We start from the raw sequence: 14,211 nt of genomic DNA, 5'->3' as shown, positions 1-14,211 counted from the left end.
AGTCAATGATCACGTTTTTGTAAAACAATGCACTTGGTCACTTTCTCCTGTATGACTACGATAAACATATATTATACATACATATATATGTATGAACTTAAAAAAAAAAAAGCTTTTAACAATCGATAATTCATTTGCCATAAGAATAACACTTTTTTAAATAAAAAAGCTTAATATATATAGTAAGCAGACATTACTGTAGTTACTATGCTAATAAACTATTGATCAAGTAATATTAATGTCTATATTGTTACTATTATTATATATAAAAAATATAAATTGAATTTGTGTGTACGTATGAATTTACAAGTGAATTGAAATTTTGTAAATTATTAACTACATTAAAATATTTTGTAAAAGTGGGGTTGAAATACACTTGGCCAATGAAACAAGAAAGGGAAAAGTGAACGTCGCAAAAGGTTCTTCGCGTTTGCTTGGTTGTATAATATTTACATGTTGCGAATAAAGAACTTTTTTATAATGGTTGTATATTGTTGGCTCATATTTAAGGTTGATTTTTTTCCGCTAGAACTATGACAATAATGGAAGGGTGACTATTTAAAGCCTAGTTATTTCATGGATTAGTATCAGTCAGTGGTTTGGCAGTGATCAACATATAATTGTCATATTTTAAGGCAAGTTAAACAAAATATTTTTGATATTTAGACCTTTGTATTTAAATGTGTTTATGTATTTTTTCTGGTCTATTTAGTGTAGTGCTATAGTACTGTTTAATACATAAATTCATAAGTTCGACTCATTTTAATATCCTTATTATTATTTCAAGTTTTAAAATAACACAAAAAATCTATTTTGTGACAATTCTTTCGCCTAGTTTTAGCATTTTCAAACTTTTTTCATTTTCTTGACTTTCTTTTGACAATAAAATACAATTGAATAGACTAAAAAAATGGTGAGTGATTTAAAGTTTAATACAAAAATTCTTATTATTCTTGAAGGATTGTACTATTGCAATTTTATCATATTGTAAAATCTCCATCAATTTATACTGAATCATGATATATGAAAATTATGATTATACATGTACGAGTATATATATATATATATATATATATATATATATATATATATATATATATATATATATATATATATATATATATATATATATATATATATATATATATATATATATATATATATATATATATATATATATATATATATATATATATATATATATATATATATATATATATATATATATATATATATATATATATTTTTTTTTTTTTATAACCACTGCTTTCGGAAGCTTTGCTTCAATCTTCAGGTCTAAATATGAGCTGAATAATATAGTTTATATTTAGAACTGAAGATGGAAGCATAGCCTTCGAAACTAGTCATTTTAATACAATAAAATATGACTCAAGTGTTTTTACAATTTTATATATACGAGTATTATTATAAATAATTTTCCATCTAAATGTGGTTTAATTCTGTTTATAAGCTAAAATTGCTATTTGATATAATCAGCTCAAGAAATTTAACGAAACTGTAGGTAAATAAATACAATATTAATTTATTGTCATCAAACTGTACCTTTATTACCACTGGTCACAGACGGAGCGAACAAATTTAATGTTGACTACATGGATATCTGCCCTCGCTAAATATTACAACTGATATCGATAAAATGTATAATTGTAGAAATCTGAACTAAATGAAAAAAATATCAAATCAATGCAACCTTAAATGCATTCCTATTGGATGTTATTTATTTTTTCCCACGATGCGACGACAGTTGCTGGTATCCTGGTATGGTTCTTGCACAGAGGCATTTTTATTGACATTGAAAATAAAATTCTAAGACGTATTAACTAGCAATACTAGCCATAGGTAGAAATTCCTGTATCTAGCCACATTGACCTGTGTAGACGGATACATTATTTCTTATAATGTTTATTTGAATTGCATGAGATTGGAGACGATTCATTTTACTTATAATAAATAAAACCCTTATCCGCACCCCAATAGTGCATAGGGCACTGCGTCATATAAACGCAGTGTTATCTTGATCGTTTACACATGAAGGAAAGGTGATCAGCCCTCCGCTTCAGGTACCAGTCCAGGGTAATATTGAATAAATATGACAGTGAAAAAATTACTTATATTTATTTTACCCCCCTTGGGAATCGAACCCGGGACGTCCAGAACGGTAGCCGAGCGTGCTGACCATTACACTACGGAGGCGGACTTTTTACTTATACACATTTTACTTATAATACTATTTAATTTTGTATTTAAAACGCACAGACCTTTAACGAGATTTTTACGACAAAAACACTGATAGCACAATATTATAACTTGTAAATTAGGTATATAGAATATGTAGGTGATTTTTTATAATTATTCATGTTATAATATACTTATAATTTTTATATAATTATATTTTTACTATTATTTATAAGTTTAGTTACACAAGAACAATACAATGTTTATCGTTTTTAGAATTTTTACATAAAAACATTGTAAAAATTAAAAACAATATCCATATTTTCTTTCCATTATTTTTTTATAATATGCATAGATAGTAAAAATAATTAACGCATAAAAAAATGCAAGTAGAATAGTAAATTAAAAAATCCACTTTTACATAAAAAAATGGCGTACGGATATAAATCACAAATATGATTATCATCCAGAACTCATAGTCAAAATGTATTTTATACTTATAATAATACTTTTCATTACTAGGAATAAAATATGTGCATATATATTTACAGAAAAGTTGATATGGAGTATTTTGTTCCAGTATAATAATGTAATTATAATGAAAAAACTTGGTGTATTTTCTTTATTCGCAATCAATTTACCATTGAGTGTATTTCTCATACATATACCATATGTATAATTTGTGGCATATTATCAGTTTATTTTATTTTATTTTTATATATCTAAATTAAAATTACCTTTTGAAGAAAGTGTAGTATTTAATTGTTTTATTCAAACGTATTCTTAAAAAAAATTTAAAAATTATATCACACGCAAAATAAACAACAAATTGTTAATCTCTTTATTGGAGATCGGCTCACTGAATTTTAAGATTATAAAGTAGAAATGTCTAGAAAATGAATTAAATTATTTAAATAATCTTGTAACTTAATTAAATTAAAATAATAGTAAAAATTATGTTGGTAGAATCGTGAATGTCCTTAAACGTTGTATTTCTCTTAACAGATGAAGTTGTCACTTTTCTTGGTGGGTCTCTGTACCCTGATGCTGGGGTGTGACGCAGCAGTTAAACTCCAGGAAAGGTATTCCTGGACGGCAGTGGACTATGCCTACCCCGATGAGTACTCGCGTCAGCAAGCCTTGCAGACCAGAGCCTTCATACCAGAAAACAATCTTCCCGTTGGTATTGAAGTCTGGAAGAACAAACTCTTCGTCACCGTGCCTAGATGGCGTGAAGGTAAGCCACCGACTACCCTTACTTTATAATGAGATGCTTTTCATATTAGCACTGACCTTAAAAAGAAATCTGTTAAGACCTAGTATTCGTTCAACCGCAACTTAATTTTTTCCTTAGCCCAGGTAAGTCATTTTTGTATTGATAAAATTAGTTTTTCTTCGAAATAAATATAATATGGTTGTGAAAAAAATAGAGTTTTTGAAAGGTAGGGGGTTAAAAAAATCGAAATACATTTTTAATATACATTCTTAAAAACAAACAAAAAATCCAATATATATGTATTCTAATAAAATTTAGCTTAAATACACGTGCAGCCCTGAGTGCAGCCGAGCTCAATCTAAGTTAAATAGTTGAGATCTTAGCATTAACGTAACGGGACAATTTTTCTATAATTATTTTTTTATTCATCATTTATCCGAGCATAGTATATAGCATAGTAAAGAGTGGATATGGTTCATAATGTTACATATATTAGTTAAAATACAATATAAAAAGAACATAACACAAATGATTAAAAGAAATAAAAGCAAATTCATTAATTGGTTCTGTAGTTACGTTGTGATAATTTCTATTTGTTTTTTACTTAAGTTTAACTTGGTAAATACCACTAAGCTGTTAAATCTAACAATATAACAATGACTAAAGCCTCCCTCCTCTCTATTATCTTTGTTCTAGATAAAAAATAAATAAAAAACAGTTTCTACCCCCTTCATCCTTCAACATCCCAAGACCACCTCTATAAAATTTATATTAAGCTTCACATACGGTGTTCGAAAATAATTCGAAATACATCGAAACACATGGCGAAGTAGTTTTTAAGAAATAGTGGTATTAACCAAGTAAAACATAAAATAAAACAGTATACTAAAGGTAAAATAAAGAGAATTAAAAGATTTACATTTAAACATCCATACATGCAAACATCCATACATTTTTCAAACATGCGAGTGTTTTTTGTAAGTGACCATTAAATTTTCTTATTATTCTAAATTAATTTTAATATATATATTCACTAATAGTAGATTATACATGACACTGTCACATTTTTCTCAAACCTATTTCTAAATGTTTCTCACGTCTATTCAAATTTACATAGATGTCTTTTTTTCTCATATTATTATGTCATTATTATTAAATTATTTAAACAAGGAGAAAATAGTGTTGCGTGTGCCACTTTTACTTACACATGACAAAAATTCTCTCGGATAAAACTTAATTTCGTTTATAGTTACAATATATGCTATATTCTCTCCGTGATACAAAAACACATTTAATTTATATAATCCTTACATATAAAAATAAATATAAAAAAAATCAATTGTATAGATAAGGCCAATTTTTCCAAAACCTATTTTTTACTACAATAATTAATATTTCATATATTTTCATTCGGTTAGATATGCATTATAAAAACAGTAAAACCGATAATGAAATAAGTTGTTTAAGGGTGATATTTTTGGTAGTTTAGATGTCAAAGGATTTCCAGTTTTTTTTTTTTTAAGTTTCACTAATCAACAAAAATATAGTACATGAGCCATAGAATCAATTTAAATATACCGTGGTAAACCTTACGCCATAAGAGTTGATCCGAAACTAATACAAAACAAAAACGTCGTTTATAGACAATTTCTTACAAACTTATAACGGATCTATATGGATATGCAATATAAAAATCAGGATACGTATTTTTTACATCAACTCTTATGGTGAACAGTATAACTCCTTCTCTAAAAGTATCCGATATGCACTCGTACACATATATACACTTGTATGACTATGAATCAACATGACTCATTTGCCAAATTAGCCTCGGGGTGAATATGGACAATGAGTAGAAATATTAGCTATCTACGTGCAGGTATTTATTCATTTGACTAGTATTTGGAGTTGTCATTCCAATAATACGTTATGGTCAAATGCATAGAAAGTCTTCAAGATAATCAATCTATTATTTGAGACCATTGACAGTTAACTCGAATTACAACAGTTCGGTCATTTGCTATTATTGTTATAAACATATTAACTCATATAATACAAGTAGGTATATGCAAAAATCGTGCATCGGAATGTTTTGCAAATTCTTATGCAATTGTGTGACTACAGTAAAAGTAATTAAGTCTATTTCGTTTTTTTCATTATTGCCTTAATTTCCCTGTGTTTCATATCTCTAATAGGTACCTACTAATTAATGAAAAATGCCAACCGAGTAGAATGTAATATAAAGTAATTATGTACATATTAATATTTATATACTCTTACCTACATATTCACATTACATTACTGCTTTAAAGCTATGGAAATATTATACGGAATTGATCCAAATTACAATAAAACTCAATTAATGAACTGACCCGAATCTACAATATCAATATAAAAAATGTTTAAAGATGTGAAATAGAGCTCCATTTTTCTTTTTTTTTTACATCCTTTTCATACTTCCAAACCACATCATTTAAAATAAAATAAAAATGCCAGAGGATTAAAATGATTTTTCACTCGAAAACATTTTTTTCATATTTCAATTTCATCCTGAACTGGTTCCTAAAGTGAATTGTCTTAATGTAATACGTGATCAAGAAAACACTGCATCTCAACTAAAAATAAACTTACTATTATATTACTGTAGATGGAGAATTTCACTGTAGGTATCCTTTAATTATCAGTTTCAAACATCAATATCGTATTTTCAAGTTCATTAATTAATAATATATATGGCAATGAATATTTATATAATATATTTAATTATATACAGGTGAATCAGAAAATACGTTTCTATAAAAATTGGCATAATTTAGAGAGCATATTTTAAATATTACCGTTTTTAAAATATTTTGTCAAAATATTTTTTGCTATCGTTAATTAATTGTCTCCAAAAAACATCTGTATAGGGCAGACAAAGAGTTTTAGAAGCGGGTCGTTTGTTACCGATCCTAATAATTCATTAATTTGCACTGACCGAGTGCAAATGAATGATCTGAATCCCAGTTTAATAAAAGAATCTTCGTTGTTTCGGTCATCGGCTTACTAATCACAAATATAAATAACGAATAGTCTTTTTTAATTTTAGTATTGATCGACGATCTTTTTTGTTGTTGCTAAAACTGTTCTTGCCGAATGAATTAATGAATGATAATTGTTTATCACAGTAATTTTTTAAAAATTTAAATGTGTGATCCATGAAAAGGTTTTTCTTAAATGATTTAATTCATTGTTGTTAGTGTTTTTATGTAATTCAATGTTTACGTTACACCTGTATAAGAGAATTCATAACAGAATTTCTCTTGAGCTTCGAACAACCGGTTTTTCAATCTAGTTCACTACTGCAATGTTACTACAATATACCTATCAAGATAGAATCATATCAACAAAGGGTTATTTCGTTATCTTATTCGGATTTCTTTCACCGAATTGCATATGTACATATGGAAATATAATTAAAGGGGATATGCAACGAAGTATTTTCGTAGGTATTTCTTTAACCATAAAGTATACCATCAAAATTTTTATTTCTGTGCAAAATCGGACTCAAAAAATTATATTAAAAATATAAACTTGATCCGAATTTATTAACGTGCTTTTATTGGAAATATATCGTTTTATTATCTTTATTATTGATCGATATTAAAAATTCCTCTAATACGACTCATTGAATAGCATTTGGATATAAATGGATCTAAAAAAATGACCACTACCAGACACTAATTTTCTCATATTAAAAACTCTTTTGTTTAAATACAAATATCATCCGCACTCATTACAGAATTTAATTGGTAAAATGTATCTCAGTATATATTCAATTTTAATAATTTAAAAATTGTTCAAACTAACTATACCAAATACTTTTTTTTTAATAAACAATGTTTTCAAATAACACTAATTTAAATAAATTATGATGTTTTATGATTTTTTTAAGATAATTATATATTTAGATATATCTACAAAATCTGCCCTGAGATTCTCCCTAAAACGGTAGTAGATTTTCATGACGACCAGTGTTAGGAATATAGCTCAGCGTGAAGTTACGCATGACGAATTCCTTCCTATATAACAAGTAGTGAAATAATTTACAATTATTGCAGAAACTAAAAATTAGAACATTAATTAAAATACTTTAAAATAATTAACCGTTTTAAAAATCGGTCAATTTTGTAAAATCCAAGTATGTACCTACCTACTTTGGTGCAACTCTTTTACACTACTATGTATGTATTTGAGTACCTACCGTATATCCGATGAACACATAATATTACTTTCAAACTAATAAAAATTTAAAGCCCTTCTCATTAGTAATCATATATCATTTTAATTAAATACGTGTTTACTATAATTAAGTAAATATTAGACAATATCCTGGAAATGCTAACATCCTGGTACATTATATTAAATCAAAAGGTACTTCATTAAAAAAAATCAGAAATAAAAAAAGTCAGAATTATAAGAACTTACCAGTTATTCAAACTTCATGAAAATAATTTGTTTGGAATGAAGCTATCGAAATCAGCATACTAAAATAGAAATTAAGTATGCTCCAATCTGTATCTTACCATGTGTATTTAGGGTCTTAGAGATGTGTATTTAATTTTTTTTTCAATTTCTGTAATCTTTGTATAAACTTTAAAAAATATGATAGCTAAGTTTGTCCGCCTCCGTAGTGTAATGGTCAGCACGCTCGGCTACCGTTCTGGAGGTCCCGGGCTCGATACCCAAGGGGGGTAAAATAAATATAAGTGATTTTCTCACTGTAATATTTATTCAATATTACCATGGACTGGTACCTGAAGCGGAGGGCTGATCACCTTTCCTTCATGTGTAAACGATCAAGATAACACTGCGTTAATATAACACAGTGCCCTATGCACCATTGGGGTGCGGATAAGGGTTTTTATTATTATTATTATTATTAAGTTTCACTAGTTAACAAAATATGTTTACCAATTAGTACAAAATTTAAGGGGCGTTCACAAAAAAAAGTGGTCAAAACATTTAATTGGTATTTTAAAGATAATAATCATTTAATATATCACAATATTTTTAATAAGCAACGACAATTCTTTTGAAGAAAACCTTGAAAAGAACCTTTCTAAAATATATCAGAATTTACATTAAAATTTATTAAGTCACAATTATATGTACCTTTATATTAATGTTTGTGTAATGTTCCTATGCAAATTTAGATTAAAATAAATTACCAAAAGTAAATGTACCTACGCAAATTTAGATTAATGTATTTGACATACATTTGTCAATCAATATATATTTATTTACGAGTGACACGAGCCTAGTAATTAAAAAGATTTCAAAACGATTTGATTTCAATTTAAGATTAAATATTCGAGTTAGTACTTAAAAGAATACGAGGCCTATAATGAGAAAATTCAACGCGAACGCCTTCGTTCTTAAGATTTGAGGAAGAAACTGATAGCTTTGAAACCAGTAAACATTGTAATTTAGTTATAAAAAGATTTACAGTGATTAAAATGAGAAATTTAAAATTATTTATTTGAATATTGATTATATTGAATCAAAACCCTTTATTAGTATAAGCTTGTACCCAATCAACAACTTTGATATTTACAAGTCATTTAATATGTAATACTGTATATATATAAGAAAAATTATTTTATTGGTTTCGAGAGGGAAAAAAAATTGTATCATTATTAAAATAAATGTAAAGATTATTGTACTTTACCGTTTTTTTATTTTTCATAATACTTAGTATTATTTTTTCTTGATTCATTAAAATATTATACAATAAAGTACCAAAATTTCTCGGTGTATAGTAATATCACTATTCCTAGTCTCTTGTCTCATTATGTGCTATTATCTTTCTACACCTGATCTGATCTTTGCATTGCATAGTAATACGTGCATAAGTGTATTTGTATAAATACGATACCTACAGATTTATTTGATTCGAAGAATTTATGGTTACTGAAGTAAAGTAGATATCTGGTATTGCGAAATGTTTGTTTATGTTCGTAAAATAAAGGCCGACATAGTTTTCCGAACGATTACAGTTTTGTCCTAGAATAACTTTACCATTTTCGTATTCAATTATACATAAAAGGGAAAAAAGTAATCAAAAAGATAATAATAACATCGTTTTATTCCATATCTTGAGATGGTGTTAATCATTTAAATTTGATATTAGACCGTCAAATAATTACAGAATTTGTATTTATTTTTTACAAGTAAGTGTAAAGGAAAATGAAATATATTATTTTCTATTACATATGCAAGGTCAGGGGTTAACAAACAAATAGATATTTTGCATTTTTGCTTGATCAAATAATCTTAGTACATACAGGTATACGTTAGCTTTTTTATGTAGCGTTTTACATTATGTAGATATCAAGTAATTATTATGAATCCATTTTGTATCACACTTAGACGCTTTTAACACATTATCTATAGAGCCGTCATTTATGTATCGCTATTTTTGTAATGTTTAGATCAGATTGTACTAGTCTTTTGCATAGTAATAGGGACAAACATGGAATGAACGTGAATGAGAATTAAGGGAGTAAAGAGGTACAATAACAAACTTATAATAGTTTTTTCCGTGAACAGATTGTTAAAATATGTATGTATCTATGTATGTATGTATGTTTTTATACATAAATTTCATAGGCACTTTTAAAATTGACATCTCATCCGTCGGCTGAATAATCCAGTGTCCGATACAATAAATAATATTAATATCATTATTATAATTTTGTTTTAAATCTCGCTAACTGCTTATGTATTATTAACAAAATATTATTATATTATTAGACACTGCGTGGGTTTGTATAAATTTGGACTACTGAGGCTTATAAAGGCGCAGCAACTTGACTTAATTTTGTGTTGGCGTAAAATAGTTAAATGGTTCAGGTACTATATAATATATATAAAACCCTTATCCGCACCCCAATGGTGCATTGGGCACTGTGTCATATAAACGCAGTGTTATCTTGATCGTTTTACACATGAAGGAAAGGTGATCAGCCCTCCGCTTCAGGTACCAGTCCATGGTAATATTGAATAAATATTACAGTGAAAAAATCACTTATATTTATTTTACCCCCCTTGGGAATCGAACCCGGGACCTCCAGAACGGTAGCCGAGCGTGCTGACCATTACACTACGGAGGCGGACAACCTACATAGTACCTAAGATATACCTACATAGTACCTAAGATAACTTGTTTTCTCATAGTGTAAGCGTATGAAAAGGTTTAATATATGTACTTAATATGCACTGCCTCATTATATTCAATCTGTCAAATTCCTGAATACTATGGTTTTAGCAGTGTTATGATTAAAACCGTATAATACATAAACAGGGGTATTCAGTTTTCTACTTTTTTTAATTATTTTTTTATCAGATACTGGATTATTCAATTTAATTATGCCATATACTTCCCAAAATTTTTAACCAAAGGTGCCAATGTCAGCCATACACTCCATTTTTTGTAAAATAATAATAAATATTTGTAAGAAATCTAACAATATAACATCTTTAAAAAAATAATGCGATATGGATATTTATAAATGGGTAGACGTTACACATTACATTAGTGAAAAAAATCATCACTTTAGCTAGCCAAATCCCAGATCATACTCTCGGAATGCTAAGACTTGCGTCTTTTTTGTATAAAAATCATAGATGCTTTGTCTTGAGTTGAGAAACCTATTATATTTGAATTTATTGCTGGTTTGTAGATAATTAAAATGAAAATTAAGTCAATCTTAATTTATAAATTAATGTAAAAAACATTTCAAAGAAAACACGGTTATTAATATTTATATATTTGGGAACTGTTCGGAATCGACGTCTTATAAAATAATTGTTATTTTTTGTCAATCTTATATATGATTTAATGGTATTAAATAATCAGAGTGTTTAATTGTACATTAAAATTATGCGAAAATTGCAGGTGAAGAGGAAGTTACGTTACTATTATTTCATACGATAATTATGTATGGAGCGTATCATTCATTCGCTGCATAATGTACTCCAGTTCAACAATGTTTTAACTACTTTCAGTTATGTAAACAATTTGTTTTAATTACTCACTTTAAATAATAACTACAAAATATTAATTATTTTTAATTAGATATTTATAAAAGGACCGCAATATAACTGTCGTGGGTTTTGTCGACTTTGAAAGGAATATGTCATAATTATTAATTATGTGGTACATTTAACTGATTGAAAATGCTACAAAGTCGATGTGAAATATACAAGTTAGGTAATTACCTCACCTCGAACTACTTCACGAAATGCATCTAAAACCTGAGCTGGAATTATTTATCATATATTTATGTACATAATTAATTTGTAGGTAAATTTATCTGTACCTCTGGTTTTGTATGCTCCGACAACCCAGGGATTTTGTAATCACCATGTATTTTCTTTGATTTAGGATTATCGATGAAAAATATAACGGGTATTATAATTTAACCCCATAGAAATAATTTTATGTAAATATTAATATAATTAATTAAAAATGATTATTAAATGTTCAAACTAAGTAGGTACATATTTTTATAATATCAAGATATTTTAATTAGAAAATATATACTGGAAATCAATCAAACTTATATGAGCAAATATAAAATATAAATGTACAGTTTATCAGAGATTGTGAAATATGTATGTGAACAGAGAATATACATAGATCCAAACTGTTATGATATTATTCAAAGTAAAAATACATTTCATGTATGACCTTTATTTTTTTACAAAAATCTTTTGCTGTCAAGATATGTACATCGTTCAAAACAACATTTTTATTTTTTACCACTACTCAATAAATCTGTTTTTAATTTGAATTTTATTTGGTATATACCACTCAATAAATAAATAAATCCAAAAAACTAGTTTGTGGAATTCGTATGCTCCACATGGGGAGCAGATATGGATTAGTTTTTAATTAAATACCAATAAAAATCTATTGTGATACGTGTTTCAATACATTTCGAATCATTTTAATGGTGTTAGAAATTATGAAAACACGAAATGCATCGAGACACGTGTCGCAATAGAATTTTTTGAATAGAATGTTAAGATATTACTACAATGTGACTGCTGAATCAATTAATGAAGTGACTAAATTTGATTTCTTATTATTTTAATACAGGAATTCCATCCACTTTGAACTACATCAGAACTGACCAGGTGCAGCCAGAGAATCCTCCTCTCATTCCATACCCAAGTTTAGCAGAGAACGAATTGGGAAATTGTGCCACAGGACTGACAACCGTTTACCGCGTTAAGGCTGATTCTTGTGGAAGACTGTGGGTCTTAGACACTGGAACTTATGGAATCGGTTAGTTAAAAAATCTATCGAAACTATATATTTTAAAACGAATTACTATATGAACGACAATTGATATGATGATGTTCTTTCTCGTTACAGGAAACACCACTACAAATCCTTGCCCCTACGCTTTGAACGTGTATGATTTGAATACTGATAGACGTATTCGAAGGTACGAATTCAGACCGGAAGACACAAACGCCAACACCTTCATTGCTAATATTGCTGTGGATGTCGGTAGCTCTTGCGAGGATACCTACGCATACTTCTCAGACGAACTCGGTTATGGTTTGATCTCGTACTCCTGGCAACAAAACAGGTCTTGGAGATACACCCACGGATTCTTCTTGCCCGACCCTCTACTCGGAGATTTCAACATCGCCGGACTTAATTTCCAATGGTTCGAGGAAGGTATCTTTGGAATGGCTCTCTCCCCAATCAAACAAGACGGCTTCAGAACTCTGTATTTCAGTCCGATCGCCAGCAACAGGGAGTTCTCTGTATCGACCAGTGTATTGAGAGATAGCAACCGCGTGTCTGACTCGTACCAAGACTTCACGGCTCTAGGAACTCGCGGGCCAAATGGACATCTTTCATCCAAGGCGATGAATGAAAATGGTCTTATGTTCTTCAATTTGGTTGATCAAAACGCTATCGGATGCTGGCACTCCAGCCTTCCTTACAAGCCGAATAATCTAGCCGTTAGTGATAAGGATGACGTCGGTCTTGTTTTCCCCAGCGATGTCAAGTTCGATAACAGCGGAAACGTGTGGGTTATGTCAGACCGCATGCCTGTCTTTTTAGAAGCTGACCTCGACTTCAACGATGTTAACTTCAGGGTTTATTCCGCTCCAGTGAGTGAAATGGTTCGTGGATCCGTATGCGATGTCCAAGTTCCCCAACGACAGACGATTGCTCCTACTCTGTATCGTCCGTTTGGAAGACCTTCTTCAAGCTTTGGGCCACAATACAATCGTTTACCAACCTTGAACTCTTTGCCTTGGGGACACAGGCACTACAGAGTTCACGAAAACTTGTATTGATTAAGAATTACACTTCCACATTATTTCTCAGCTTTTAAGCTGGTTTCCTAATGTAAATACGTAACTTAAGATTTATTTCGTTAAAATATACACATATTTGGTAGTGATCCAGTGATTACGAATAATGCATAAAACACATGGGAAATTTATTTATTTTATACTTCACAATCTTCATGTTTGAATTAATAAAACCATTTAAAAAAACTTTTACTCATTATTTTTATTTTTAAATTATTTATTGCAACCAAAATAATATAGACTGCAAAAACTGACCAAAAGTTAAAAATTAATGACATTGAGCTGCAATAACTGAACAATTTATCATTTCTAAATCATGGTTTAAAGTTCAGAAAAAGTTTTCAACCTAAATCTAGAATGTTTGATAAATACCAAAAAATAGTTTATGAAACGTCTCAATGAGCTTTTAATCA

The 14,211-nt window shown here is 28.7% G+C and overlaps 1 protein-coding gene across 1 annotated transcript; it reads left to right on the top strand.

The window, feature by feature from the left end:
- The first annotated feature begins 586 nt into the window (after positions 1-586).
- On the top strand, positions 587-13,990 carry y (L-dopachrome tautomerase yellow). The gene is made up of 4 exons (XM_088267926.1): positions 587-635; positions 3,202-3,433; positions 12,558-12,746; positions 12,837-13,990. Exons 2-4 carry the CDS (start codon positions 3,202-3,204, stop codon positions 13,778-13,780), a joined length of 1,365 nt encoding a protein of 454 aa, XP_088124052.1. The 5' UTR covers positions 587-635; the 3' UTR covers positions 13,781-13,990.
- Positions 13,991-14,211: the final 221 nt, after the last annotated feature.

The sequence above is a fragment of the Brachycentrus maculatus genome, unplaced genomic scaffold (assembly GCF_059751285.1).
Source record: "Brachycentrus maculatus isolate JH-2025_06_01 unplaced genomic scaffold, ASM5975128v1 h1tg000309l, whole genome shotgun sequence".
In the NCBI taxonomy this organism is placed as follows: Eukaryota; Metazoa; Arthropoda; class Insecta; order Trichoptera; family Brachycentridae; genus Brachycentrus; species Brachycentrus maculatus.
The sequence above is the reverse complement of the archived record's forward strand: the minus strand, read 5'-3'. Positions and strand labels throughout refer to the sequence as shown.